Consider the following 26823-nt stretch of genomic DNA (forward strand, 5'->3'; position numbering starts at 1 on the left):
GTATAGATGAGTCACTCACTGGAACAAAGTGCCACTCTTCCCTTACACATTACCTTTTTTTTTTTTTTGTTTTTTTTTTTGCTAGTTGCTTTACGTTGCAGCGACACAGATAGGTCTTATGGCGACAATGGGACAGGGAAGGGCTAGGAGTGGGAAGGAAGCGGCCGTGGCCTTAATTAAGGCACAGCCCCGGCATTTGCCTGGTGTGAAAATGGGAAACCACGGAAAACCATTTTCAGGGCTGCCGACAGTGGGGTTCGAACCTACTATCTCCCGAATACTGGATACTGGCCGCACTTAAGCGACTGCAGCTATCGAGCTCGGTGCACAGTACCTCCCTAATAAAAAACATCATAGGTGGGGAATCAAATTTTGGATATTATGTTACTCCGTTGCAAATTATTGTTTGGGATTTTATTGCTACCGAGGAGCGAAGAGTGAAGTTGACGAAGCTCAAATCAAAGTATTTGGGCAATAAGTAAAATGGATAGCGTAGAAAGAATTAAGGAAGGGCCAGTATTCCCTAAAAGAGTTAAAAGGAGGTGACCTGCAATTATATTGGCGGCTAAACGGATAGCTAATGTACCCGGGCGAATAATATTGGTCACATGGTAGTCACTAAATTGTTAAAATTAGGAAATTATTTTCAGAAAGGTTACCATGTAGTAACAGATAACTTTTTTTCCAAGCATTCCTTTAGCTTGTTACCTATTTTCCAACGACACTTATTTTACTGGTACCCTTAGACAAAACAGGAAGGAAATACCCCAAGGGCTAAAAGATAGATTTGATGTAGGGCAAGTGAAATATTATAGGAGTAATGAAATTCTAGTTGCAGGGTACCGTGAAAAAAGTCTCAAAAATATCCAGTTTTGCTCTTGTCCACTAACGCTGTAGCTAAAAATAAAACAACAACAAAAATTAAGAATAATAAACAGAAGGAAATTACAAAACCCTATATAATTCACAAATATAATACCTACATGGGAGAGTAGATGCTTCAGATATGATGGATGAGAGGCGGACACTGAAATTTTGGAAGAAGGTGGTGTTTAGCATCATTGCTAGGATGGTTCTAAATTCCTATATAATCTATAAAGAAAATACCTCTAATAAGAAAATGACCAGACTACAGTTTACTTCTAGCATTATTGAGGATTTAGAAATAGAATGGAGAGGTCACAGAAATCCAATCCCTGCTGCAAAAAGTCTTTCTGCAGGAGGGGCCTTGTTAGAAAAATTACCGGGTAGAAATTTAAAACACTGTGTAGTATCTAGCAATAAGAATGGTGGACCAATAAAAAGGTCAAATATTGTGTGCGCCAGGTGCAAGAAAGGACTTCATCGTTTGTGTGTAGGACTGCATAAGTGGTGAGAGGTGAAATTTCGTGAAGTGTAAATATGTACATATAACGAGTATGAGTAGTGATACGGAAAATTATTTTTTAGAAGAACGATTAATTCTTGAAACATTGATATTTTACAGACTAGTAAACAATGCATCAGTGTGCACAGGAATACCAAATTTAGGTGAGTAAAATCAAACTACTAGGATGTACAGAGATTCAAATCTGAAATTTTTTTTCAAAAATTGCATGAACAAAGTTAATTTTTTTACGGGGCACTATGAATTATTTTCGTGATGTTAATATAATGAGTGAGGAGAGAGATTATTTAGCAACAAGAAAATGAAAACTACAATGAGATATCTTGAAAAGTGAGGACAGGATATGCTTTTTTCTTTGGTGCTGCATAATAGGCATTTTCTCTCTGGCACTCGTAGCAAACATGGTCGTAAGGGAGCTGGCACTAAGAGGGTTAAACTCCTTCTGGAAATACACTGCCATTTATTGCAGAATGGGTCCAGATATTGACAGGGAATTTTCCTGCTTTTGAGTGAACCAAATAAATAGTGCTTCACTTACTTTTTCGTACTAACATTTTCCATTGTTTTTCTAATTTTCCGTGCATCACTTGTTGCTCTTGTTGTTTTTCTCTATTATGTTTCAAGTCTCCCACTGTAACATATCCAATACCATAATCTGAAGCCACTTTTTTAAGAGTTTTTCCTTTGTCCAATCTATTTAACCCACTAAACTTGTCTTCCACAGAAACAAGCACTTTCTCCCATTTACTCGCCATATTCACAAAGGATATGAAAACTATAACATCCGCATCCAACCAATACTACACTGAACAATGACTGAAAACTCACTGCACCTGTGCTTGAGGAAAACCCGGTTCTACTGCATGGCTGCCAGTGCTTGTCTCACGGTCGCACCCTCCACACCAGGTGTCCCAGAATTGCCTCCACCTAAAGTTCAAATTAAGCCTACCAGCGTTGGATACCACGGAATGTCGGATAAGCTAAGGTCGGTTGAGCGAGACTCCACTGTACACACACACATATACTATTAATATGATATTCTGTCTGTCTGTCTACCTGTTCATTTCGGTTAGGCTCAAAAACTACTGGACCAATTGAGCTGAAATTTGGTAACTATGTAGCTTGAAATCCAAAGCCACACCCTGGATACCTTTGATTTTGATATATTTCACATTTTTTAACTAGTGGGGGATTTTACAGGACTATGTACCCAAATTTAGAAAACTTTTACCCTATATCAACTAAAATAACAGGTAAACGGTTGGCCCTATCTAAAAGTGAAGTTCAACGAGCTTGATAGCTGCAGTCGCTTAAGTGCGGCCAGTATCCAGTAATCGGGAGATAGTGGGTTCGAACCCCACTGTCGGCAGTCCTGAAGATGGTTTTCTGTGGTTTCTCATTTTCACACCAGGCAAATGCTGGGGCTGAACCTTAAGGCAACGCCCGCTTCCTTCCCATTCCTAGGCCTTTCCTATCCCATCGTTGCCATAAGACATATCTGTGTCAGTGCGACGTAAAGCAAATAGCAAAAGTGAAGTTCACCATGTGGCCCTGAAATTAAATCTTAAAGAAACATCGTATGCATGTTCTTCTTAACTCTAATGGTTTTTGAGAAAATTCAACCTTCTTTTGTTTTTGGTTGTGGTCATCTTCACTAATAATAGGCTCCTCATTAAGTAGGGCCATGTGAACCATGTTTGTCGGCATTCCATTTGTTAAAAGGCCAGCTGAAGAATGAGAGTGCCATTCGTGGAAAGCGTTGTATTGTTGAAAATGCTAAGCATACTTAACCATATTTGAGAACTGCTATAGGCTGTAGTTCATTTATTTAGCTGTTACCATTGTCATTGTATTATACCGGGTGTCCACAATTAAAGTTATGGTATTCTGTGCGGTACAGCACGGGCTGTAATGATTGTATGAGTCTGAAATTTAATAGATATGCTAACTAAGCAATGCGCTCACAAATTATGCCACAAAAATTATTAGTTCCAAGTTTTGCCACCACACGAAAATATGGCGCTCTAAGCAGTCAGAACGTGCAATATTCCATAACTCTGATGCCAACATTTTCTTCCGGTAGAATAGCGTTGTGAGGAGATGACGTCTCGTGGACCTGTTAGGTGTACAGTGACATCTGCATGTTATAGGGACCTCCCTATGCAATACGTGATTCCAGCTTTGCAGGAACGCAACTGTGACCACACTGGAATCTTCATACAAGATGGGACAAAACCATACATCGCTGCCCAGGTGAAGGAATTGCTTTGAGAAACCTTCAGTAACAACTGCATTATCTCTAGGCATTTTCCAGATGCACAGCTCTAGAGGTCTCCCGACCTAAATCCATGTGACTTCTGGTTGTGGGGATATTTGAAAGATCATGTCTATCAGGAACAGGTCTGGTGTCTGCCTGGTCTAAAGGCTAGCATATGATGACATGTCGCTGATTTCACCTGATATGTTGCGGGCAACTGTTGTCCATGCTGTGTTATGTATGCAGCATGTTGCTGAGTTTGGAGGCCATATTAAACAGTATTTGTAACCATAAATGCTAATAAAACTCCCAGAACTACTGTTATCATGTGTTTGATCTTTCCTGCCTTTTTTTCTGTGACCCCTACGATTGCTTACAGCGTCATATTTTTGCCTGGTGGCAAAACATGGAACTAACAATTTTGTTGCATAATTCCTGAGCCTACTGCTTAGCATATCTACAAAATTTCAGACACATACGATCATTACAGCTCATGCTGTACCGTACTGAACAAATTTTAATTTTGGACACCCGGTATTTATATTCTGTGTTTTTATCCTTTTAATATTGTACAGATTTTACTTCACATTTTATTGGATCATTAACCACTTTAATCCTTGCTCAAAAATCCATATGAAGAAAGCACTAAGAAAATTACACAGGGTGTGATATGTGCTATCACAACAGGTACGTAGGAAAAGGCTTTTAATAGAGTGCCACATGAGCTGATTTGGTTTGCCTTCCGTGATCAAGCAGTACCTAGAGAATATATCACAAATTCCAATTTGTACTTTTGAGAAGTTCCACTTTGCCACCGCTTCGTTTTCCTTGTATGTTGCCACTGTCATGGAACTTATCAGAGATGATCTCCCTCCAGGGGCCTGTTTCATAAAGCTACAAGTCTACAAGTGTACAAGTTGTAGTTAAAAGTGGATGTTCCAACACTTGTAAGAAATTTTTGTTTCATAAACAAAATTTCTACAATTGTAAGGTTGGTACATTTCACTACAAATCTTACAAGTCAGCTGATTTCTGTGAGATAGCCAAGTGGAGTCGAACATGAGTAGTTCGAAACAACAACAAATTGCAAACAAAATTTTAATCCTGAATAAAATCAGGGATCCGAAAGAATTTTGTTAGGAGATTTCTCTCCTTCACTCATGAAAGAAGATAAAGTTGGAAAGTGGAGGAATATTCATAATATCATCTTATCTCTGGATCTTATCACAGACAATATAGATTTTATATATTAGAGATGTCTTGCAGTATTTAAAGAAGACCACTGTTATAAGTACTAAAACATATATCGTCACATAGGCCTACAGTCTTAAATTTTAAGGTTAGGTTATCATGGTATAAACTTTGTACATAATAATTTTATAATATTCTGCGGTACATAGTTAAAATCTGATTCATTGTGTTCATTTTCAACAGGTTCTATGTTCATCATACTCTGACCTCAAAGTTCTCTTGAAATATTACAAAGTGTAACAAAACAAATAAAAATATTAGCTGCAAAACTATGGTTAACTCTAAGATGATTGACACAGAGAAATTTCTCTTTTAAGATCCCAATGGCATTTTCAATTATACGTCTTGTTGACTTATGAGATTTATTAAACCACATAACTGCAGGGTCATTTATATTACCAAAGACAGGTGTAATGAGCCATTCTTTAAGTGGGTACCCTGAATCACCAAGAAGATTAGCACTTTGAAATGGACACCAACCAGCATCAAAGCGTTGAGAAAGAGTGCTGTTTCTTAATACGCATGCATCATGCGTACTTAGAGGCCACTTAGCACTTGCATAGTAAAACTTAAGATTTGGTCCACACACTACCATGCAATTTATGGAATGGTTCCCATGCCTATCAATAAAGTTGTTCTCATGTCCTACCACAAGAGCATCAATGTTTATTAGTGTTCCATCAATATGTCCACATACTTGAGGCATACGAGCAATAGCACGGAACTCTCGAAGTATGTGGTCAGTTTCCTCTGGCCAGTCAACAACTGTGGAAAACTTGACAATATTCACTGCATTTACAACAGAATGAACTGCTCTGCACACACTATAGATTTTGATACACCATGCATATCAACCACTGCATGATATTGCCCCACATTTCCTAACCATTGTAATTCTATAAGTAACTGTTGTTTTGGGGATAGAGCACAGTTTCTGTTAGTTGCATGTTGAAGTTGATTACCTGCCTCTTGTAGGAGTGACTCCAGTTTTACTGAACTCATTCTAAATCTTTCATTGTATTCATGAAAGCTTGTGAAAGCCATGTTAACCCTACTTCTGAAAGTTCCTTTACGTCTTTGTCCACCCCCTATTATATCTTCATCACCAGTGCTACTACTATATAACAATCCATGTTCCACATGAAAATTAACACAAAGCTTGAAAACTAATTGCTTATTGAGTATTTAACAGCAAATTACACAGACTTGTATTCAGCCTTACACGTCTCAAACAACTTGTAAGAAAAATGGTATTTTCTACACATTCTTGTACTCTACAAGTATCTTTATGAAACATAACATGAATTTTGACTTGTTGACAAGTCTTGTACCTTGTATAAATTCACTTGTACCTACAAGTGCTTTTATGAAAAAGGAATTTTTTTTTCCCAACAACTTGTATGAAAAATTGCTTGCAACTTGTGGACTTGTAGTTCTATGAAACAGGCCCCAAGAATACATATAACTTGCAGGATGGATGATAAACTTTTTAATTTGAGCTGTTTAAAGGCAGAAACTTGGACATTCTCTGCAGCATTAGTTGAGTTACAGTACGCTGATGATAATACTGTCGTAGCTCAGACACAAGAAGAGCTTGTGATAATCCTGAATACTTTTTCTGCTGCGTACGAGATCGGACTCAGACTGAATCCCAGCAAAACACAGATCCTATACCAACCAGCCCCTGGGGAAGGTCAAAGAGATATCAATGTCATAATTAATGGAGTGAGCCTTTAAGTTGTAAACTCCTTTCCATACCTAGGCAGCATCCTCTCCCCAGCACAAATATAGATTCAGAAATCCAACACAGAATTAACCGTGCAGGAGCATCCTTTGCTAAGTTAAGATCTCGAGTTTTTGACAGTGATGATGTCAATATTGCAAAAAAGATTCTTGTGTACAATTCTGTTGTAGTTCCACCCTTACTCTGTGGATCCGAATCCTGGACATGCTACAGTCGACACCTTAAGAAGCTGGAACAATATCATCAGCGTTGCTTGAGGAGAATACTGCAAATAACTTGGCAAGGCAGGTGCACAAATATCAGTGTTCTTGAAGAGACACACACCACCAGTATAGAATTGATGGTTTTAAGACGCCAGCTACGATGGACAGGTCACGCAGTTCGCATGCCCATGGTCTGACAACCTGCTTAGATTCTTTTTTCGCCAACTTATAGAGTTCTTTGTCCTTGTCTGTTTGACTTTTGAAACATTTTCTGTAGGCACTGTTCTTTTTAAGGACTGTGGTCTCTTGTTTTATCATTCCACCATGGTGTCTCTTTCCATTTCCTTTTGCCATTTGTTCCTCCATATGTCTCCTCTGTTGTATTGACCAAGTCTAAAAACAAATACTATACAACAAAGGCATTCATATGATTTCACAAAGCATTTTTTGAGCTTAATTAAAGATTTTTGAAGGAAAAAGTGGGGTTCATCTTGGATTCGGAGAAATACAGTACTGTAATTTTTTTAGTATGAAATTAAACATACACCTTTTCACGTAGTATCGGATTTCGAAAAATAACAAACAAGTAAGCCATAGTGTGGATATCATCCACGGAAACGCAAGTTTTGAGCAAACTGATTGCCATTTCATACAGATTTTTTTTTTTTGCTATGGGCTTTACGTCGCACCGACACAGATAGGTCTTATGGCGACGATGGGATAGGAAAGGCCTAGGAGTTGGAAGGAAGCGGCCGAGGCCTTAATTAAGGTACAGCCCCAGCATTTGCCTGGTGTGAAAATGGGAAACCACGGAAAACCATTTTCAGGGCTGCCGATAGTGGGATTCGAACCTACTATCTCCCGGATGCAAGCTCACAGCCGCGCGCCTCTACGCGCACGGCCAACTCGCCCGGTCATACCAATTTTAATGTGTAGGGTAATTTTCCAACTTTTATACAAAAATCAGGTATAACGACAATCTGCTATAGCGAGTAAATTTTCCGCTGTTGTGAATTCTCTCTATAACGGACTTCTACTGTATTTCTTTCATAAAGACTAACTTTTCCAGCAATTTGGCATACCTCTTGTTCTGAGAGGGCCAGATTACCGAGACTACTGCATAATGAGCAGCAAAAAAAAAAAAGCCCTGTTGTACAGTAGTAGTAGTAGTAGTAGTAGTAGTAGTAGTAGTAGTAGTAGTAGCAGCAGCAGCAGCAGCTTTACATGAAATACTGTCTACCCTTTGAGTTTGATGTTGTGTCTTTAGATGGGAGTCCTATCTACAAACCATATAAGGGTCGACTTTCTGGTTTCCACGTGAAAATTTAGGAGAGTAACACAAGCACAGTACTGAGATGATGAAAAAACTTTTCTTTAAGTGTAAACTGTAAATCAAGATAAGAAGAGTCAATGTGATAGAATTCTGAAAAATAAACAGCAGAAGATTCTGTTGGATGAAATACAGAATACTAATTATAGTACTAAGCTGAGAAGTTAATTAATATACACATTTTGATACATACCTCTGTTGTTTCCTTTTTACACCTTGCAGTATCAGCAAAATGATTGGGTCCCTTATTACCTTCACCTTTGGGACATTGATTTATGTCAATCCTTTCAAAGTCCATTTCCAACACAGAGGCTGCTGTATATCTACAAATAACAGGCATATTTAGGAAAAAACAAAAAAACCTCTTCTAAAATGTATTCCTGATTATAAAGCATGTTGATATGTACTATTTAAGAGCTTAAACATGAAATGTCATTATTATGAACACAGAGATTACAAATTTTTCAGAGTAACAAAATAATTACTTAGTCCCCGCCATTTTACCATATACAGCGAGTCAAAGTGAAACTCATACACCACTATACCTGGTGTATGCACAAATGTTTGCCGGTTTTTGTGGTAAAGAAATTTTCAAGGGATATTCATTCTTTGTTTATTCAAAATATTGTTCATCGGCTTCTACACACTTTGCCCATTTTTCAGGTAAGTTATGAATACCATGCCAGAGAAACAGCTTATCTTTTGCAACAAAACATTTGTCGAGCCATTTTCCAACGCTCTGCGAGTGTGTGCCCCATTGATATGTAGAAATGAAAGATGGCGCCACGCCAGAGCAGTACGGCGGGTGTGGAACGATGTCCCATTCAAGCGATTTCAAGGTGTCTCTCTCTGGTTTTGCTCTGTGAGACGGCACACTGTCATGTAACAAAATCACTTTGCCATGCCTTCTGGCCCATTCCGGCCATCTTCCGATCAATGCGTGATTTAAATTAATAATTTGTTGGCAATAGCATTGTGCATTAACAGGTTCGCAGTACATCAAGAGTTCATAATACACAATACCGCTCTGGTACCACCAGACACTAAACAGGGTCTTCTTGCCAAAGCAATTTGGTGTTGAAGGACCAGCTTTGCCAGTTGACAGCCGCTTCAAGTTTTCAAAATAAATCCAATTTTCATCACCTGTTACAATTCGGTACAGAAATTATTTTTTTTCGTGGCGTTGAAGCAGCATTTCACAAGTGACTTTGCGATTTTCCATTTGCCGTTCATTCAAATATTGTGGGACCCATTAACAGAGTTTATTGATCTTCCCCATTGCTCGTAAATGTCTGCTGATTGTTTCTTGTGACACATTTAATGCTTGTGCCAATTGCTGTTGAGTTTGAGTCGGATCATCATCCAGTAAAGCCTCCAATTGCTCGTCTTCGCACTTTTGTGGTCTACCAGAGCACGCACCATCTTTCACATTTAAATCACCACATTTAAATTGTCAAAATCATGTCTTTTACTTTACAAAGGTGAAAAATCATGCCTCACATGTTTTAGTAGATGGAGCGTTTTCACCATATGTTTCTATCAGCAAACGATGACTTTCCACAGCCTGTTTCTTTTGATTAAATAAGAAAAGCAATGCATGCCGCAAATGTTCTTTATCAGGGACAAACATCGACATGATCACTGAACGATACAACACAGACGCTAGTGTGTGTTGGTAGGTTCATGTCAGACGAACAATCTGACGTATGTGTCAAATTCATATGCTGCATACTGTTTGCTGGCGCCATCTCTTAGTGAAACTGGAGAAGACTTATGCATGCACCTGGTAACTAGTATGCATTTATGAATAGAAATGTGGACAAATAATTTATGATTGCATTTTGAGTGTGGAACAATAGAGGTATACACTGCCGATCAGGATCAATGATGTCTACACGGTCCAATGGCCTACCAAAAGGAAGATGATGGTTGTCCATTTGATAGTCTGCTGCCCTATTGTAGAGCAGCCTGAAAGAGGGGGCGATGTCATGGGACGTCTGTCAGTGCCTTGAGCATTGTTGTGTCTTTGGTGTGCAGCACAAGAGTCTGATGAGACCGGCAAGTGGAATTGAACAAATGGAGTGTACAACCGACAAACCAGTGCCAATGCATCAAGGTACCACAGGCTAGTTAGCATATCCCCAAACTTAGCAAGATATAACAGATTCTTTGTATGTTGCTGGGGCATGTCAAAATGAAACTCGTGCAGTTCTACATGGGCAAGTAAACAGGCAGCATAAATGATGTACGTTTGTGTTTGACACCATATTCAGTTTGCTGTGGAGAGTGGTGAAGTACAGACAAGTTTCAGTGCTAGCATGGGGCATCAGAGATAACAATCTTCAAAAGAAGAAAAAGAAGAAGAGAGATTTTTCATTATAAGAGAGGAAAATCACCCTGAGAAATTGGTAAACTTGTAAACAGGAATTATGCCGCTGTACAGTGTGTTATAAATACCATATTTACTCGTGTATTAGACCTCCCCTGGCTTTTCGAGACGAAGAAAATGAAATGAAAAAAAAATCTCAGATACAAGACCCCCAAATGTAATTCGTCAGAGAAGAACGATTCCGCTTCGAGCTCTGCAGCTCTGCTCTGCACACAAATTTGAGAATAGTTTCATCCATACAACTCACGCAATGAAAACATATGTCGAAGTCATGCGGTACATCTGTGTTTCGTAGTTAACAAATGTCCGCCTCTGTAACATAGGCCTACTGATGTTCTGATGACTTCGCACAAATAGGTGAATAGTTTCGTGTCCGACCCGCGCATTGCAAGCACGCATCAGCCATGTATACATGTCTGTGTTTTGTAGTTAAGAATGACCACCAGCGTAATGGTTAGCACAATTACCTGTCATTCTCGGGAGCCTGAGTTCAATTCCCGGCACCATATTGCCAGAGATTTACGAATGGCAGGAAGGTTGATATGCTTTACATGTTACAAATTTCATATTTGGTCCGTATTGAAATGTACATCAATTTAAGATATTACCAAAATTTATTGGGTTCAAGCTATTCAATACAATAGAATTTACAAAGTTATGACTTACATCCTATTAAACTAAAATTTGAAGGGACATGTTTCGCCCTTTAAAAGGGCATCATCAGCCTTTTCACACTGTATAATTTCACTCTAATCTTATATTCTCATTTTATATTTTTTACCATGACAATCAGGATCCTGACTTTTATCTTTGAGTATGAGTGTAAAAAGGCTGATGATGTCCTTTTAAAGGGCGAAACATGTCCCTTCAAATTTTAGTTTAATAGGATGTAAGTCCTAACTTTGTAAATTCTATTGTATTGAATAGGTTGAACCCAATAAATTTTGGTAATATCTTAAATTGAGGTTGATATGCGGTAAAAATGGTACATGCAACTCCCTATCACTGGGGCCTGCCTAAAGAAGCCACCACGGGATGAGGAAACAGGATTACTTTAGTTAAGAAATATTCACGGTTGTTGCTATTAATATAGCAGGCGAGATCGTTAACAAAGTGATTGTTTAATATCTCGTAACTCAAGCCAATATAAGTTTTTTTGGAGGGAAGTAGATTTAAAACATGATAAAAACATTCCAATCATAACGATTGTTTTACTCGCCAATGTACCTAACAAATAATAATTTTACGTCCCTACTTAATGATTTTCAGAGATGCCAAACAAAACATACAACGGGTTAATAAAAAAACAAAAAATGGAGACAACGACTGTACGAAATTAAACAATCTGATAATAAAACACATTACCGCCACACTTGTTGATATCCAAAAATGCGGCAAACTTTCCTGTTATTTATTTTTAATCTTCTAGTCGTGGAACTTCTTGATATTATTATTTATAAATTTTATTATTTATAAATTTCATTTTCCGTATTGACAGACTTCTTGACTTCTTGATAGCATACCTAACCTAAATAATGTGGACTCACTTATTTCGTATACAGTTGTTTAGGTAAATCCTGATGTGATAAATGTTGAGAACAAGCATGAAATGTACTTCAAAATAAGGGTTTGGCTTTCAACAGCTGCAGTTATCCAGAGAACACTTTCCATCACTAAGTATTACATTCGGAAGTACAACTCGTAACATACGCTAGTAATCAGCTGGCAGTTTGGCATGCTTTCTAGCTTTCTATAGCACGGTTTTACTCAGAAGGAGTTGCTTCTGCAACTCAGGCACTGACTGGGAATATCAGAGACCATCTCCAGAAAACAATTTAGGAATACATTCTCACTGTTTGGACTCTATAGTTGTGAACGAAACTATTTTTAAAAGTTTCAAAAAAGATGGGACCTCGAAAGCTCTCGATGCGTGGCTTGAAGAGATGGCAGTGAATATGACGTCATTTGGAATAACAACATGCCGGTACCACAGAAATTGGCGGCACAAGACGATAATTTCTTACAAATTTTTTTACAATACTACTTTAATCCTCCTAGTCAAGTAGTATTGTAAAAAAGTTTGCCAAATACGGATTTAACATGAGATTCATAGTCTGTAACAAGACGGTAAGTCAAATGAAAACAGTGATTAGGTTTACTCAGGTTTACTGTGTGGTAAGCCTACTGCTCAACTGACAGAGACAAATGACAGGCCATTATTTTCTTTTCTTTTCTCTACGGGGTCAAGTATGAAGCGAGACAAATCTTCGTAGCGAGGTTTTACGACCGTATGCCCTTCCTGACGTCAACTTAATCAGAGGAATTCATGAGATGAAACGAGTGACATGATATGAGTAACTAAAACTGACTATACCCAGGTATTTACTTTATATGTAGGCTTAAGTCGTGTTCACCCTATATCGTCTTTTTACATTTAGAAGTACTGGCTTCCAACGAAAATAGCCTATATAACTCTAATACATTCATAAGTTTGTTAAAGAATAGTGTAGAATGTTTACATGTAAAATGTATAGCTCTTTATAGCCTAGAAGTCATGTATTCGTTTCAGAAAATTTGAGGTTATTGCATATTGGCTGTAAAAGATGGGGGAAAAAGGGGGTCTAATACGCAAGTAAATACGGTAGATATATTAAGTACATGCAACATTAACAATAAAGACAAAGTTAGTGGGAGAAAAATTTTCAATTTCAGGAATGGTGGTGGTGATTATTGTTTTAAGAGGAAGTACAACTAGGCAACCATCCTCTATATAACTCTAATCAGAGAGACACTTTGAAAAGTGAAGGTATAGGCCAAAGGAAGGCAAGGGCCACGAAGGGCATGAAATGAAAGACTCCCTAGGCCTCTATACATAACACCGTCGGGGTCGGAAAAGAACAAGAGTTGACCAAGGGAGGTCGGATAGGATAGATAAAAGTGAGGAGCCTGGCACAAGTAAGTGGAAGCAATGCCAGGAATCGGCTATGAGCCCCGTGGTCGCCAACCCACGCTCCAAAATTCAGAGCCCCTGGGGCTCAATTTCAGGGAAAAACATTGCAATGTGAAGAAACATCCAGTGATTAGTGCTCCAAATCTTGCTGTGATTACTGAGGAACATACCAACAAGAGACCACATTCAGAAACTATTTGACTTAAGGAAAATTAACAACATTCATGGAAAAATAGCTAGGATCTAATATAATAGAGTTTGAGGGATGTTCCACCATTCAACACAATGTAAAATATTTGACATTTATTTATTATTTTTAAAATTTATTTTTATTATTTATTTATTTATTTTACATTGTGTTGAGTGGTGGAACATCCCTCAAACTCTATTATATTAGTTATACGTCAACACGGAAATGAAAATCATAACCTATGATAGCTAGGATCTATAATTTTGACTATAATGTCCACAACTGGTCAGTGTTGATTTTAATCAATGTATTAAGGATCTGCCTTGTCAATACAATACTTAGTTTATTGTCTAACACATAATGATATACAAGTACATGTTTTGAGAATATATAAGCTTTCTCTACTTCAGCTTCTGGTTAAAATCAGTTAAGCACATTGGACCTGTCAAAAATTGTATAATCTAACAAAAAACTGTCCACAAACTATCTCCAGTTCAAAACACATTAAAAATTCAAATATGAATAAACATCACTGACATCAAAAATGCACCACAAGAATTTATCATGGGCACTAACAAAATCTCAAGGGTGAAGAAATTCAAATACTTAGGCGAATGGATTACAGAAAATTGTGATGAAAGGAAATCCATAACTTCAAGAATTCAAAAGATGGAAACTGCTTTTCGACTAACAAGAACCATTTACCATAAACAATGTCTTTCATGGAACAGTAAGATACAACATTACAATACAGTAATACGCTGTGGAAACTCTCAACCTACAACAAATGGGATTAAAGGAACAATTAGAAATCAAAATCTTAGGACCAAGAATCATAAACGGAACTCATTACCCTAAACCTAATAGTGCAATATACAAGCACATTTACAAAATTATTACAGACGCAATTTGAATGCGACGAATCCAACTAGCAGGACATTTGGAACAAATAAACCCTAACAGACTTTCACATCAAATTTACAAATTCCATTACAAAGGCCATTAGACCAAAGTGGTACAAATTATTAGAGAAAGACCTCATTAAATTAGAATTGCCAAATCTACACGATCGAAAGGAAATACAAAACCTCATTCAAACATGGGGATTTGAGGAGCAAGAAAGGAAACTCACATGATCAGCATGGTCGGAGGGCCAGAGACATGCACAATCGCTGAAGATGAAGAACTACTGGGCAAAAAAGAAGGCCGAAAAATGTTGATTCTGCATGGTCTTAGGTGACCCATTTGAGAAGAAGAAGAAGAAGAAGAAGAAGAAGAAGAAGAAGAAGAAGAAGAAGAAGAAGAAGAAGAAGAAGAAGAAGAAGAAGAAGAAGAAGAAGAAGAAGAAGAAGAAGAAGAAGAAGAAACATTCAGGTTGCGTCATGATCCTATAAATCTAATACATAACACTGGAAGAATAGTTAGGAAGAAAACATTTGTTAACAGGATTAATCATAAGAAAAGGCTGAGCTTAGTTAAAGTGTATACAGAAAAATATTTTGACTTCTGGATGACTGTTATTTCTGCAGATGAAAGCAAATACAATCTCTCTGGATTAGACGGAAAGGTTACAGTCTGGAGGAAACCAAATGAGAAGATGAAACTTAGCAATTTACGTCCCAGTGTCAAATATGGTGGAGGTAGTTTAACTGTATGGGGGTGCATGTCAGCTAGTAGACCGAGAGAGTTGACTTGGATCAAAATGCAAATCTAAATATACTGAAAGAACATGCACGACCTAGGGCTTAAAAGATTGGATTACTTGATCGCTTTAAGTATTACCAAGATAACGACCCGAAGCACAAAGTATAGATAAGAAAAGTGTTTTTCCACCAATCAATACACAATTTATTTTAAATAGATTAAACTAGTACCGGTTTCGGCTCTTTAACAGCCATCATCAGCTAGTACATGACTTGTTTCCAGCCATTAGACAATACACAAGTTGTTATAATAAAACCGAAGCACAAAGCTCACAAAGTAAGAAAGTGGCTGCTGTATAACTGCCCAGAAGTACTCGAGGCACCTTTTAAATTTAATAGAAAATCGATGGCATTATTTGGATGCAGCAGTAAAAAAAACCACCAGATTTCTTACGAAGATGATCTGAAAACAGCTTTATACGAAGAATGGGAGGAAATAGATCCACCTAATTGTGAAAAGTTGGTACAATCTATGCCTAACTGTTTAAGAGCTGAGAAAAGTACTAAAGGGATCCTACAAATTATTGACTAAACATGGTGTTTTTACAGATCGCTAAAAAACTACTTGAAGGTGTATGAGTTTGACTTTGACCTGTTTCATGCATGTTACAGAATAACGTATTATTTTCTTTGCAAGTATAAGAAATGGAAGTAGATTTATTTTGTACCTTACTAGAGGAATGTGTATTTGTTAAACCAGAATGAAGACTAAAATAAAGTAACAATTACATTTTTTGTTGAATCCAAATAAACAAGCTTTCCCCTAGTATATAAGTTTCATTTTGACTTGCTGTATTTACACATTAGAAAGGTTCAGTTTAAAAAACTCCTAATTAACAAGATCTTCAGTTTAAAGTATTAATAATTCATTCCACTATGAAATGAAAATGTCATTTTAACTAAATTAGACCTAATAAGCAGTTAAGATTTAAATAAAACCACATAGAAAGAAAATAATTTTTCATTAGGCAGTGGCCACACAAAAACAATGCTTGGTTTCAGTAAGTTTTTTTGAATGAACTTCCATAGACATGACTGACGTGGTTTGAATTTAGATTCAAAAGAAAGGATTTAACAAAACTGAACTTTGGTAAGGCAGTTTGTTCTTATATGTTACTGAAAGAAGAAGTAATAAAACAAATAAATGTATAGCATTTGTTTTCAATAAATGAAAATTTTCATTGGGAGCTCAGATGCGAGTTACCAATGTGTTGAAGTTTGGAGCATGTTTGAAGGCAGCTATAAAATGTCACTCAGATAAGCACAACATGTGCATTATTTCTCTACACTGCACTGGTGTGAAGGAATAGGCATTCCTTGAACCGAGTCGGATGGGTCATGTAGGCTCGCTGAATGGATTTGATGATGAAGGCATTCACCAGTTCGTCACAATATCTCCTACAACCTGTACAGTATGGTAGGAACAGTTTTCATTGGATAAGAGAAAAATCACTGAAACAGACAGAAAAGAAAAGAAAAGAAAAGAAAAGAAAAGAAAAGTCGCAGGAAAACGTGGCATCAGTGCTTTGACACTTTCAAAGTTTCTCAAAGACAAAGTAAAAATTGAGAAGAGATTGCATCTGATACAATTTGATCTCAAAGAGAGAAAATATGAATTGCTGCCAACAAAGATGTGGACAGTGCTGTGTGTAAGTGGTTAACAAGAAAGATCCAAGAATGTAGCATGTAGTGGCCCTTTCTTATACAAGAGAGTGCAATTTTTGCAAGATTATTTTGACTAACAGAATTCAAAGGAAGTACTGGTGGCTTAGAACATTTTGTGAGATATGTGGTATGAGTTACAAAACAATTTGTGGAGATGATTGTGGTGCTCCTACTGATGTTGCATTTTGTTAAAATTGTATTCAACACAATACATATTGTATTGAAAAGGTGGAACTTTTACCCAAATTTTAACATTGTGATCTCAGTTCAAAATGGAACATAATGCTTTTAAACTTTAAATTAAAAAATAATGTTGCACTATCGTGGAAAATGAAATGAAATGGCGTATGGCTTTTAGTGCCGGGAGTGTCCGAGGGCAAGTTTGGCTCGCCAGATGCAGGTCTTTCGATTTGACACCCGTAGGTGACCTGCGTGTCGTAATGAGGGTGAAATGATGATGAAGACGACACATACACCCAGCCCCCGTGCCAGCGAAATTAACCAATTAAGGTTAAAATTCCCGACCCTGCCGGGAATCGAACCCGGGACCCCTGTGACCAAAGGCCAGCACGCTAACCATTTAGCCATGGAGCCGGACACTATCGTGGAAAGAGGAGCAGTTGCAGAACTTAACGTTCTTCTTCTGACGACGTGTACAACATAACAGGAGACTGTCTTGTTCTTTAAATTAATGCTGAAGAAAACACTATCTGTGATAGGTGAATGGTTCAGTGAGGGTAACCAGTCAAAGGAAAGGATTGCTGTATTGTTGTGTGCAAATTCTAGAGGAACTATTAAGACCGCTCGTGACTGGAAAATACAAGTCCATGTTCTTTCAAAAATATACAGAACTTGCCAAGTGAATATAGACACAATACAAAGCCACGGATGACAAGTGATTTATTTCAAGAATGGATTAATCACTCGACAGCAGAACGAAGGCAGAAAAAAAAGCACAGCTTTGTTACTCATACAGCAGATAATTGTTCAACACAAAACTATGCGCCATGGCCGTTAGAAAATACGGAAGTAATGATTCCACCTTCAAATTTTATTTTTATTTTACAAAACTCTAGATCCAGGAAAGCTTTGATGCTTTGTTACAAGCAAGTAAAGTGTTGTAGATGTTGATTCCTATAGGGAACCTAAAATATTTGTCCTGAATGAGTAAATTTATAATACCAATATAATGGTCCGTTATTGGACATTACAAATTTTCCAGCTAACTCATTCCTGGTTGCCTGCGTTTCGCCCTCGTGCGCTAAGTTAGGCTCGTCAGTTGGGACTTAGCACACCACCCAAGACACAAGGCTAGTGCATACCGTGGAGGCCACTGCAGAGGCTATTTGAAGCTACCAGCAGTGCCAATGCACTATGAGAGCTATGTCTCATTTCCAAAATAGATGCCTGCCTGGCCATCAAGTGATGTAGATGTTGATTCCCATAGGGAACCTAAAATATTTGTCCTGAATGAGTAAATTTATAATACCAATATATTGGTCCGTTATTGGACATTACAAATTTTCCAGCTAACTCATTCCTGGTTGCCTGCGTTTCGCCCTCGTGTGCTAAGTTAGGCTCGTCAGTTGGGACCAGGAATGAGTTAGCTGGAAAATTTGTAATGTCCAATAATGGACCATTATATTGGTATTATAAAATTACTCATTCAGGACAAATATTTTAGGTTCCCTATGGGAATCAACATCTACATCACTTGATGGTCAGGCAGGCATCTATTTTGGAAATGAGACATAGCTCTCATAGTGCACTGGCACTGCTGGTAGCTTCAAATATCTTATACAGTGGCCTCCACGGTATGCACTAGCCTTGCGTCTTGGGTGGTGTGCTAAGTCCCAACTGACGAGCCTAACTTAGCACACGAGGGCGAAACGCAGGCAACCAGGAATGAGTTAGCTGGAAAATTTGTAATGTCCAATAACGGACCATTATATTGGTATTACAAGTAAAGTGTGTCAGACCGTGTGCTTGAAAGCTGAGAAATACTCCAGGAATGTACTGAAAAGACAATAATTCAACCATCCACACAGATGAAAATTACAATATAAGTCAAAACTGTTAAAATAATTTCAAATAATATGTATTGCTAATCTTGGCTAATATTTCAAGTTATCGATTTAGAACTCAATCTTGTAGTACACTGACTGAGCAAATGTCATGGGATAGTGGAGCACTGATGCGCAGGTATGTTGTCTGCCCACCACACGCCCCCTGTGCCAGCAGCAGTTGTATAGGAGACCTTGTGAGCAGTGGCTGTGCATGTGACAGGTGTAACATGGAACGTCGTCGTGAGCTGACACCGTTCGAACGAGGTACGGTGGTCGGTGTCCGACGGATGGGAAGTGCGATTTCAGAAGTGGTGTGGGAATTCAGCTTCACACGATCAACTGTGTCCAGGGTGTATCGTGAATGGTTGAATGCGGGTGTCACCGCCCACAACAGATGAACGACCGGCCGCCCAGCCACCCTCGATGACCGTGACCGGCGACATCTGAGACGGATTGTCAATCATGACAGACGGGCAACCGTGCAACAAATCATAGCTCAATTCAACACAGGCCGTGCTAGACACGTATCCCAGTGGACAATCCATAGGAACATGGGTTCTATGGGGTATGGGAGCCGGCGGCACACACGGGTGCCACGGTTAACCCAACGTCATCGGGCACAACGTCGCGCATTTGTCGCCAGTCACCAGGGATGGACACTGGAACAATGGCGTAACGTGATATGGTCGGATGAATCACGATTTCAACTGTACCATGCCGATGGGAGGCACCGTGTATGGCGCAGACCACATGAAGCAATTGATCCCGCCTGCCTCGAAGGTGCGGTCCAGGGCGCTGGTGTCTCTGTTATGGTCTGGGGTGCATTTTCCTGGTATGGAATGGGCCCCCTAGTTGTTCTGGAAGAGACTTTGAATGGCACGCGGTATGTTGAGCTGCTCTGAGACCATCCCCACCCATTTTTGGCCTTCCAGCATCCAGACGGTTCTGCAGTGTTTCAAGATGATAACGCGCCGCCACATCGGTACCACATCGCCTGGGAATGGTTCCACGAACATGCAGCGGAGGTCCAATGACTGCCATGGCCACCCAGGAGCCCTGATATGAACCCTATCAACCATATCTGGGATGTCCTGGAATGTAGGCTCCGTGCCATGGATCCTGCACCCACAAACAGACCAGCATTGGCAGCCGCTCTGCAAATGATTTGGTGTCGGCTGTGTCCAGAGGACTACCAGGGACTTGTTGACTCACTTCCACGGCGTCTCACTGCAGTTTGCAGGGCCAGAGGAGGCCCCGCACTCTATTAGGTGACTATCCCATGACATTTGCAAAGTCAGTGTATTTCAAGGAATTGAATCCACTATATGAGAAATCAATTTGACAAAGTGGCTATAAATCTAACATCTAACCTATATAAACCAGTTCAACACACTTTCTGCTAAGTAAAAAACTTCTGTTTCTAAAAGAGCACATGATTAATGAAAAATGTTGCAAGAATAATACATATTCAGTTGTCAAATATGCATAATTAGTATTATGTTACAGATTCTTATTGAGGTTGCAATATAATCTGGATACATATAAGGATACAGAGTATAACCTAATCCAGGTACAGTATCTGTTATTCCTTATTATGGGACATAATTTCTAGCAAATTCAATCAATTTTAGGTTTAATGAAATTTCACAACGAAAAAAATAATATAACCCCATGAGTTTGTTATACTGGCATTTCACTCCAGTTTCCGATATGCAATTCCCATAAGAAATATATCACATACGTTGGATATTCTATATGTCGGAAACCAGTGTGCCGTGGATATATGTCAACTATTGGAACAACAGCAGCCACCAGCCACCTGTTGGAGCGACCACAATCAAAGTATGGTTTTGTCCACTTCACAGGACCTGGAGTTTCATCAGCACCTTAAAAAGAAAAGAAACCATGCTAATAAGAGCAGTGATTGACAAACACAGCATTAAAATTTAGTCCTGTTCTGAAACGAATGGGTCAGAATGAAATTATCAGAGAACAGAAAGTAACAATTTATAGAAAATATAATCAGCAAAACAAAAGAATTGTCATCATTCCTCATGATAATGATTTCTAACAGAGAAATAAACTATTCACTTCTTATCACACAACCACCTTTTGAGAGCCTATGCTTTTTCACAAACTACTGGGTTTATTGCATCTCCTTTCACAGCATTTTGCACCTTTCTTTTGCTCCAATAACAATAATGTTCTCTGAATACTGAATAGAGTTTAAAAATTTATGAGCAGCTTACGCTAATCTATAAAATGTTTATGATTTTCCAGAACAGTAATTACTGATTTTTTGATCTTATGAGTGAATTTAGAAGGAACCATGAAAAGAAAGTGAAGTTACAGCATTGTGAAGTAATTTTCAGATGAAATTAAAAAGTAACAGGTTGTAAGAGGATAAAAAGAGTAACAAGTGCCTTGTTACAACATTTCTAAAAAGATGTCACACTTTATAAAATCCTGGATAGGTTTAGTGTTCACAGACCTAAGATTTAAATGTTGATGCTGACAGAGATTAATCTGAATAAGAATTAGCTAAGAAAAATATCTAATTCTTGACAAACCAATCACTAATTTAATCCCTACATACAATTATTTGTTGCTGTCTGAAAAGTAATTAGACTGGTTAAAAACAGCTCTACATACTACTCATCACTTTATCTTTTTCAAAAAAAGCCACATTAGCAAATCCAATTTTTGGTTTTATTATTTAATGGACAGATCTGAGGCCATTTGCAGACATTTACATTTCAATAACAATGAAAACATGCATACAAATCAAGAAACATGTAACTTAAGCTCCTCAAACCTTTTCCTATAGCTGAGTACCATATTTACTAGATTATCAGCCATCCGCCGGGAAACAACAACAACAACAACAATAATAATAATAATAATAATAATAATAATAATAATAAAATATGAAAGACTGGAACCAACTCAAGTCCACCATATGCGAACTGACCAATAACCTCGGTCAACCTCGAAGGAAGAGACGACATATATGGTGGAATACTAAATGCGATCCTGCAGTTGATGAGTACGCCGCAGCCTGGACGAAGTGGTACTCGACTAAACAAAAGGAAGACTAGGAGAATTTCAGAATTATGCGGAAACTGTCGAGTAAGACCATAAGATGTGTGAAAAGATCTTAGGATCGTTCAAAACTGGAGAAGTTAGATGAAGAATTCAAAACATACAACACCAGAAACTTTTATCGGGCCTTCAAAGAGGAACTCTTGGGGTTTAAACCAAAACGCTTTCACTTTAAGAATACAGACTGGGAGTTGGTCACTTGTAACTGCCGGAATGTGGAACTTTCCTTTGAGCAGTTGCTCAGTTGTGAAAAGCCCAGGGAAAGATTACCTGTTGAGGATCCTCCAGAGATACACCTCCCATCTAACCCACCAATAATACATCAAGTTGCTAATGCCATCGGACATCTTAAGAACTGCAAGGCACTCGCGGAAGATGGCATCATTGAGAAAGCTCTAAAAGCAGGTGGAAATAAGATCACAGAGGCCATACACCAGATCTTGGTCAACTGCTTGGAGACTGGAAGGATCCCTGATGACTGGAAATCAGCTATCATACACCCTTTACATAAGAAAGGTGACTGCAGTGATGTCAACAATTACTGAGGGATATCTCTGCTGTCAATAGCATACAAAGTGCTATCAAGGATTTTACTAGACAATGTGGAAAGCCAATGTGATCGAACAATTGGTGAATATCAAGGAGGATTTCGGCACGGACAGTCCTGTACCAAGCAGCAGAGTCCTGCGGAGAGGCCCAGCCCATGAGCTGCTTCGGCAGTAGGCTGCAATGGGCTTTGAAAGGCTCGAACATATGAAGCCCGTGACGTCATCGCACAGGCTGGTCTGGACAGCGCTCTGTCATTGGTACACGGTGAGCCAAGGACAGCGCTGTGGTAGTTCTATGGGCTGACCGCTTCAGTGTGTACAGTGTACTGTGTGTCAGCGGAGTGCGTTGCATTACGGTCGAGTGGTGTGGTTTTCAGTTCGACTTCTCCGTCTATCCTGTTATCGAAAACAAATGTGGACTGTAGTTCCAAAGAAAAGAAACGGTGGCAAAAAATCGTGACGTAAAAAGAAGAAGCAACAAACGAACTAAAAATTGCACAATACAAGACTTCTGAACCGGATCCTAAACTTAAAAGTCGTATTTGGTTGGTATTCAAGCCTGCAGTTGACGGTGATGGGAAAGACGTTAATTTTGTGTGCTGTATGATCTGCGGTGAACTTTATGTACACACTAGCAGTTACCCGCGGCTTCTCGCGTGGATTTCGTAATTTGATCAAAGTAATCGTTCCTCGGTACTGTACGAAGACATTATATGAAAATCCCTGAAGTATAAAACCTCACTGGAAAATTGAGTTTCATTTACCCCAGATAACCAAGTTTGTGGTATTGTCTTTTGGGGTTGAGATGACCATGCGGCATAGAACTATACACGTGAGAAAGTCTTGTCACAAGTTAAAAAAAGAAAGTTTATTTGTAAAGGAGATTACAAATACACATTTCCACATCTGTAACATCTTCAGGTTTTGAGGTATTTGTATCCTCATAAAAAAAAATTCAACACCTATTTCAACCCCCCCCCCCCCCTCCCCGAAGTTAATTTTACCCTCCAAAAATGATTTTTTTAATTTTTAAAGGCGATTTCAAATACCCATTTTCAACTCTGCAACATTTTTAGATATAATTATCTTCATACGAATAATTCAACTAATATTTCAGTCCTTTCATCCCCCGTTAAGTGGATTTTCCAAAACCAAAAGAATATGTATTTCTTTCTTTTTAAAGGAGACTCCAAATACCAATTTTTATATCTGTAACAACTTCAGTTTTTGAGATATCAGTACCCTAATAAAATTAATTCAATCCCCTTTTCAGTCCCTTTTACCCCCACATCAAGTGGTTTTTCAAAAAACAAAATAATACCTGTTTATTATTTTTAAAATATTAAAAATATCAATTTTCACATCTGTAACATGTTAAGTTTTTGAGATATATTGTAGACTAGCAAATGCACCCGCGCTTCGCTACGGTATTCTGCATTGTATACGAATATTGAAGTAAATACTGTACATGCAGTAAATAAGATTGTTTTAAAATAGCATGTCTCTTAGCGTTATCTGAGAAACAGCATGGAGAGGTCCCCTTCCGTTGTTTCCAATGTAAAGTGCTTGTTACGGATTTGTGATGATAACGACAGGCTCACTTGCCTACTGTCATTCACAATCGAATTGGGAAGTTTACATTATAATTGCAGGCCCCATTGCCTACTGCGCGGTCACAATCGATTTGGGGAGTTTCCATTACAATGGCATCCCCCCTTTCCTACTTTCAGACATATTACAAATTGAGGAGTTTTTATTATAATGGCAGGAAACTTCCCTACAACCAGTCAAAATTGAGTTGTGCAGTTATCATTATAATGACCGGCCCCTTTTCCAACTGCCAGCCAGCTTACTGCCAGTCACACCAAGTTGGTGAGTTTCCATCAAAATAGCAGGCCAGTATGCCTAATGCCAGTCACATTTTAGATGGGTACATCTGTTTATAACTGTGGGAACGCTTGCCTACAGCCAAACACAATCGGGTAAGGGGAGTTTTGAACAAAACTGCATGCTCCCTTGCCTTCTGCAAGTCAAATCGAGAAGTGAATTATTCATTACAATGGTAGGCCTGCCTTATTAATGCCAGTTACACAGGAATTGGAGAAGGACCCCATTCCTACTGCCAGTCAAAGTCGGTGTGGGGAGTACTGATTACAATAGCAGACACACCCGTTCTCGATCGCTACAAAATCAACATCAGTGAATATATATAGTTTGACATGCGAAAGTATGTGCTATGTGCTTGTTTACAATATTGCAGACCTTCATTTACAGATTAACTGCTGCTAAACGGTACATCATATCGAGAAAGGATTGTACCATAAGACGCCAGATTTAGCGGCTTAAATTGCTGATCTTATGATATCTCATCTATTCATGGGTCAGATTGAGTTAGAAACGTGGAATAGGGTAAAATTTGGGTAAGATTATCTCACATTACATTGCTTTTCGGATAATTAAGTGACAGCTACATACATAGCATTTAGCTCATATATGGCTACTGGGTGGACCAATTTTCGTGTAGAGTTTGATGATTCTATCTTTCCTATAAGTGATGGAAGGTATGAATTATGTATGTGAAAAGTCCAAATTTACTTAACATCGAGAAATAGAGAAAAATCAAACGTAAAACGGATAGAAATACGACAAAAAGTCGTAAGACCAAGGTTGTAGATCACTCCAAATTGAACGGGGATTGTGACATCCGTTATGTGATAATACTTCCCGAAGGTCTGCACCATCATTAAAATTGCCTCCATATTTCGATATTCTTCGGGATAAAAAGGGAAAAATTTAAAGATCTTGGAAGTTTTCCGTCCGTTACAGGCTAAAACAAATAATTTTGCCCAATTTCAATATCCTTCTTCGACTGGCAGATTATGCCGCAATCTGGTTCTTCGGCGAGGAGTGTAAAAATTAGGACTTTCAAGAAACTAAACCAAAAAATATGCAGATGGACATTATTACCCCTTAAACGTGTAGCTGTACGAAAATTTCGCCAAAATAGTCAATGAACAGGCACACAGTCGTTACTTTTTTATTTACATGGATAGATAAGGAACCTGCTCCATGTACAACACCTTTTGGGCTATATCTGCAGGACTGAACCTGAAAAATGGACCGTTTATGATACCTCCCTTATTAATCCTCCTGTCGAAAAAATGCACATGAAAAAAAGTTTTAGAGATGGAATTTCATCACGTTTGGTCGATTTCCAGTCAGGTTGGTCTTGTACTGTATATATTGTGTAAGAGTAAAATCACCATTTCGGTTCCCTATAAACCGCCAGTCTATTCCGGGAACATGAAATGTTATTGACGGTTAACACCTACCGTTGGACAGGTGGATGTTAATGTAAAGTTTGACTCAAATATCTTCAGTAGTTTTCAAGTTGTAAACGCAACCGCTCGAGTTAAGTCTGGTGGGACTTGTACCGGAAAACGGTCCGTTAATGATATCTCCCTTATTAATCCTCATATTGAAATGATGCACATGAGGAAAAAGGCTTAGAAATTAATTTCCATTAAGTCAGGTAAATTTACATTAAGTTTGGTTGTGTATATTTTTTGGGAATGCAAAATCATGGTTTCGGTTTCGTATAATCCCCCAGTCAATTCAGGGATTTAGAAACAATATTTGCCCTAAAACCTACCAAAGGACAGGTGGATTCTAAATATCAAGTTTTGTGGAAAAAATATATCCAGTAGTTTCCAAGTTATAGACAAACAGACAAACAAACAGACAGACACCAAAACTGAATATATGCAGATGGTCATTATTACACCTGAAACGGATAACTGTACGGAAATTTCGCCAAAATTGTCAATGTACAGACACACTCTAGAAGTGCAGACCTTTATTTCGATAGTTACTGCTTTGAAACTGTACGACATATCTACAAACGGACTTCACCATCAAACGCCCCTTTCAGTGCTCCACATGGTTGGTCCTATGACATCTTCTCGTATCTCCTATATTTATGGGGTAGATTGAGTTAGAGTCATTGAATGGGATGAAATTTTGTATAGTTTTCACATA

General features: G+C 38.4%; 1 protein-coding gene across 1 annotated transcript in view; it reads right to left on the reverse strand.

Annotated features, from left to right (window-relative positions):
- LOC136858297 (uncharacterized) overlaps positions 1-26823 on the reverse strand; it is a 285771-nt gene that overhangs the window by 189002 nt on the left and 69946 nt on the right. The window contains exons 4-5 of the mRNA XM_067137726.2: positions 20877-21021; positions 8366-8495 (exon numbers count right to left, since the gene is read on the reverse strand). Of these exons, the coding sequence (XP_066993827.2) occupies positions 8366-8495; positions 20877-21021 (275 nt within the window). The remainder of the gene's footprint in view (positions 1-8365; positions 8496-20876; positions 21022-26823) is intronic.

The sequence above is a fragment of the Anabrus simplex genome, chromosome 1, assembly GCF_040414725.1.
Source record: "Anabrus simplex isolate iqAnaSimp1 chromosome 1, ASM4041472v1, whole genome shotgun sequence".
Lineage (NCBI taxonomy): Eukaryota > Metazoa > Arthropoda > Insecta > Orthoptera > Tettigoniidae > Anabrus > Anabrus simplex.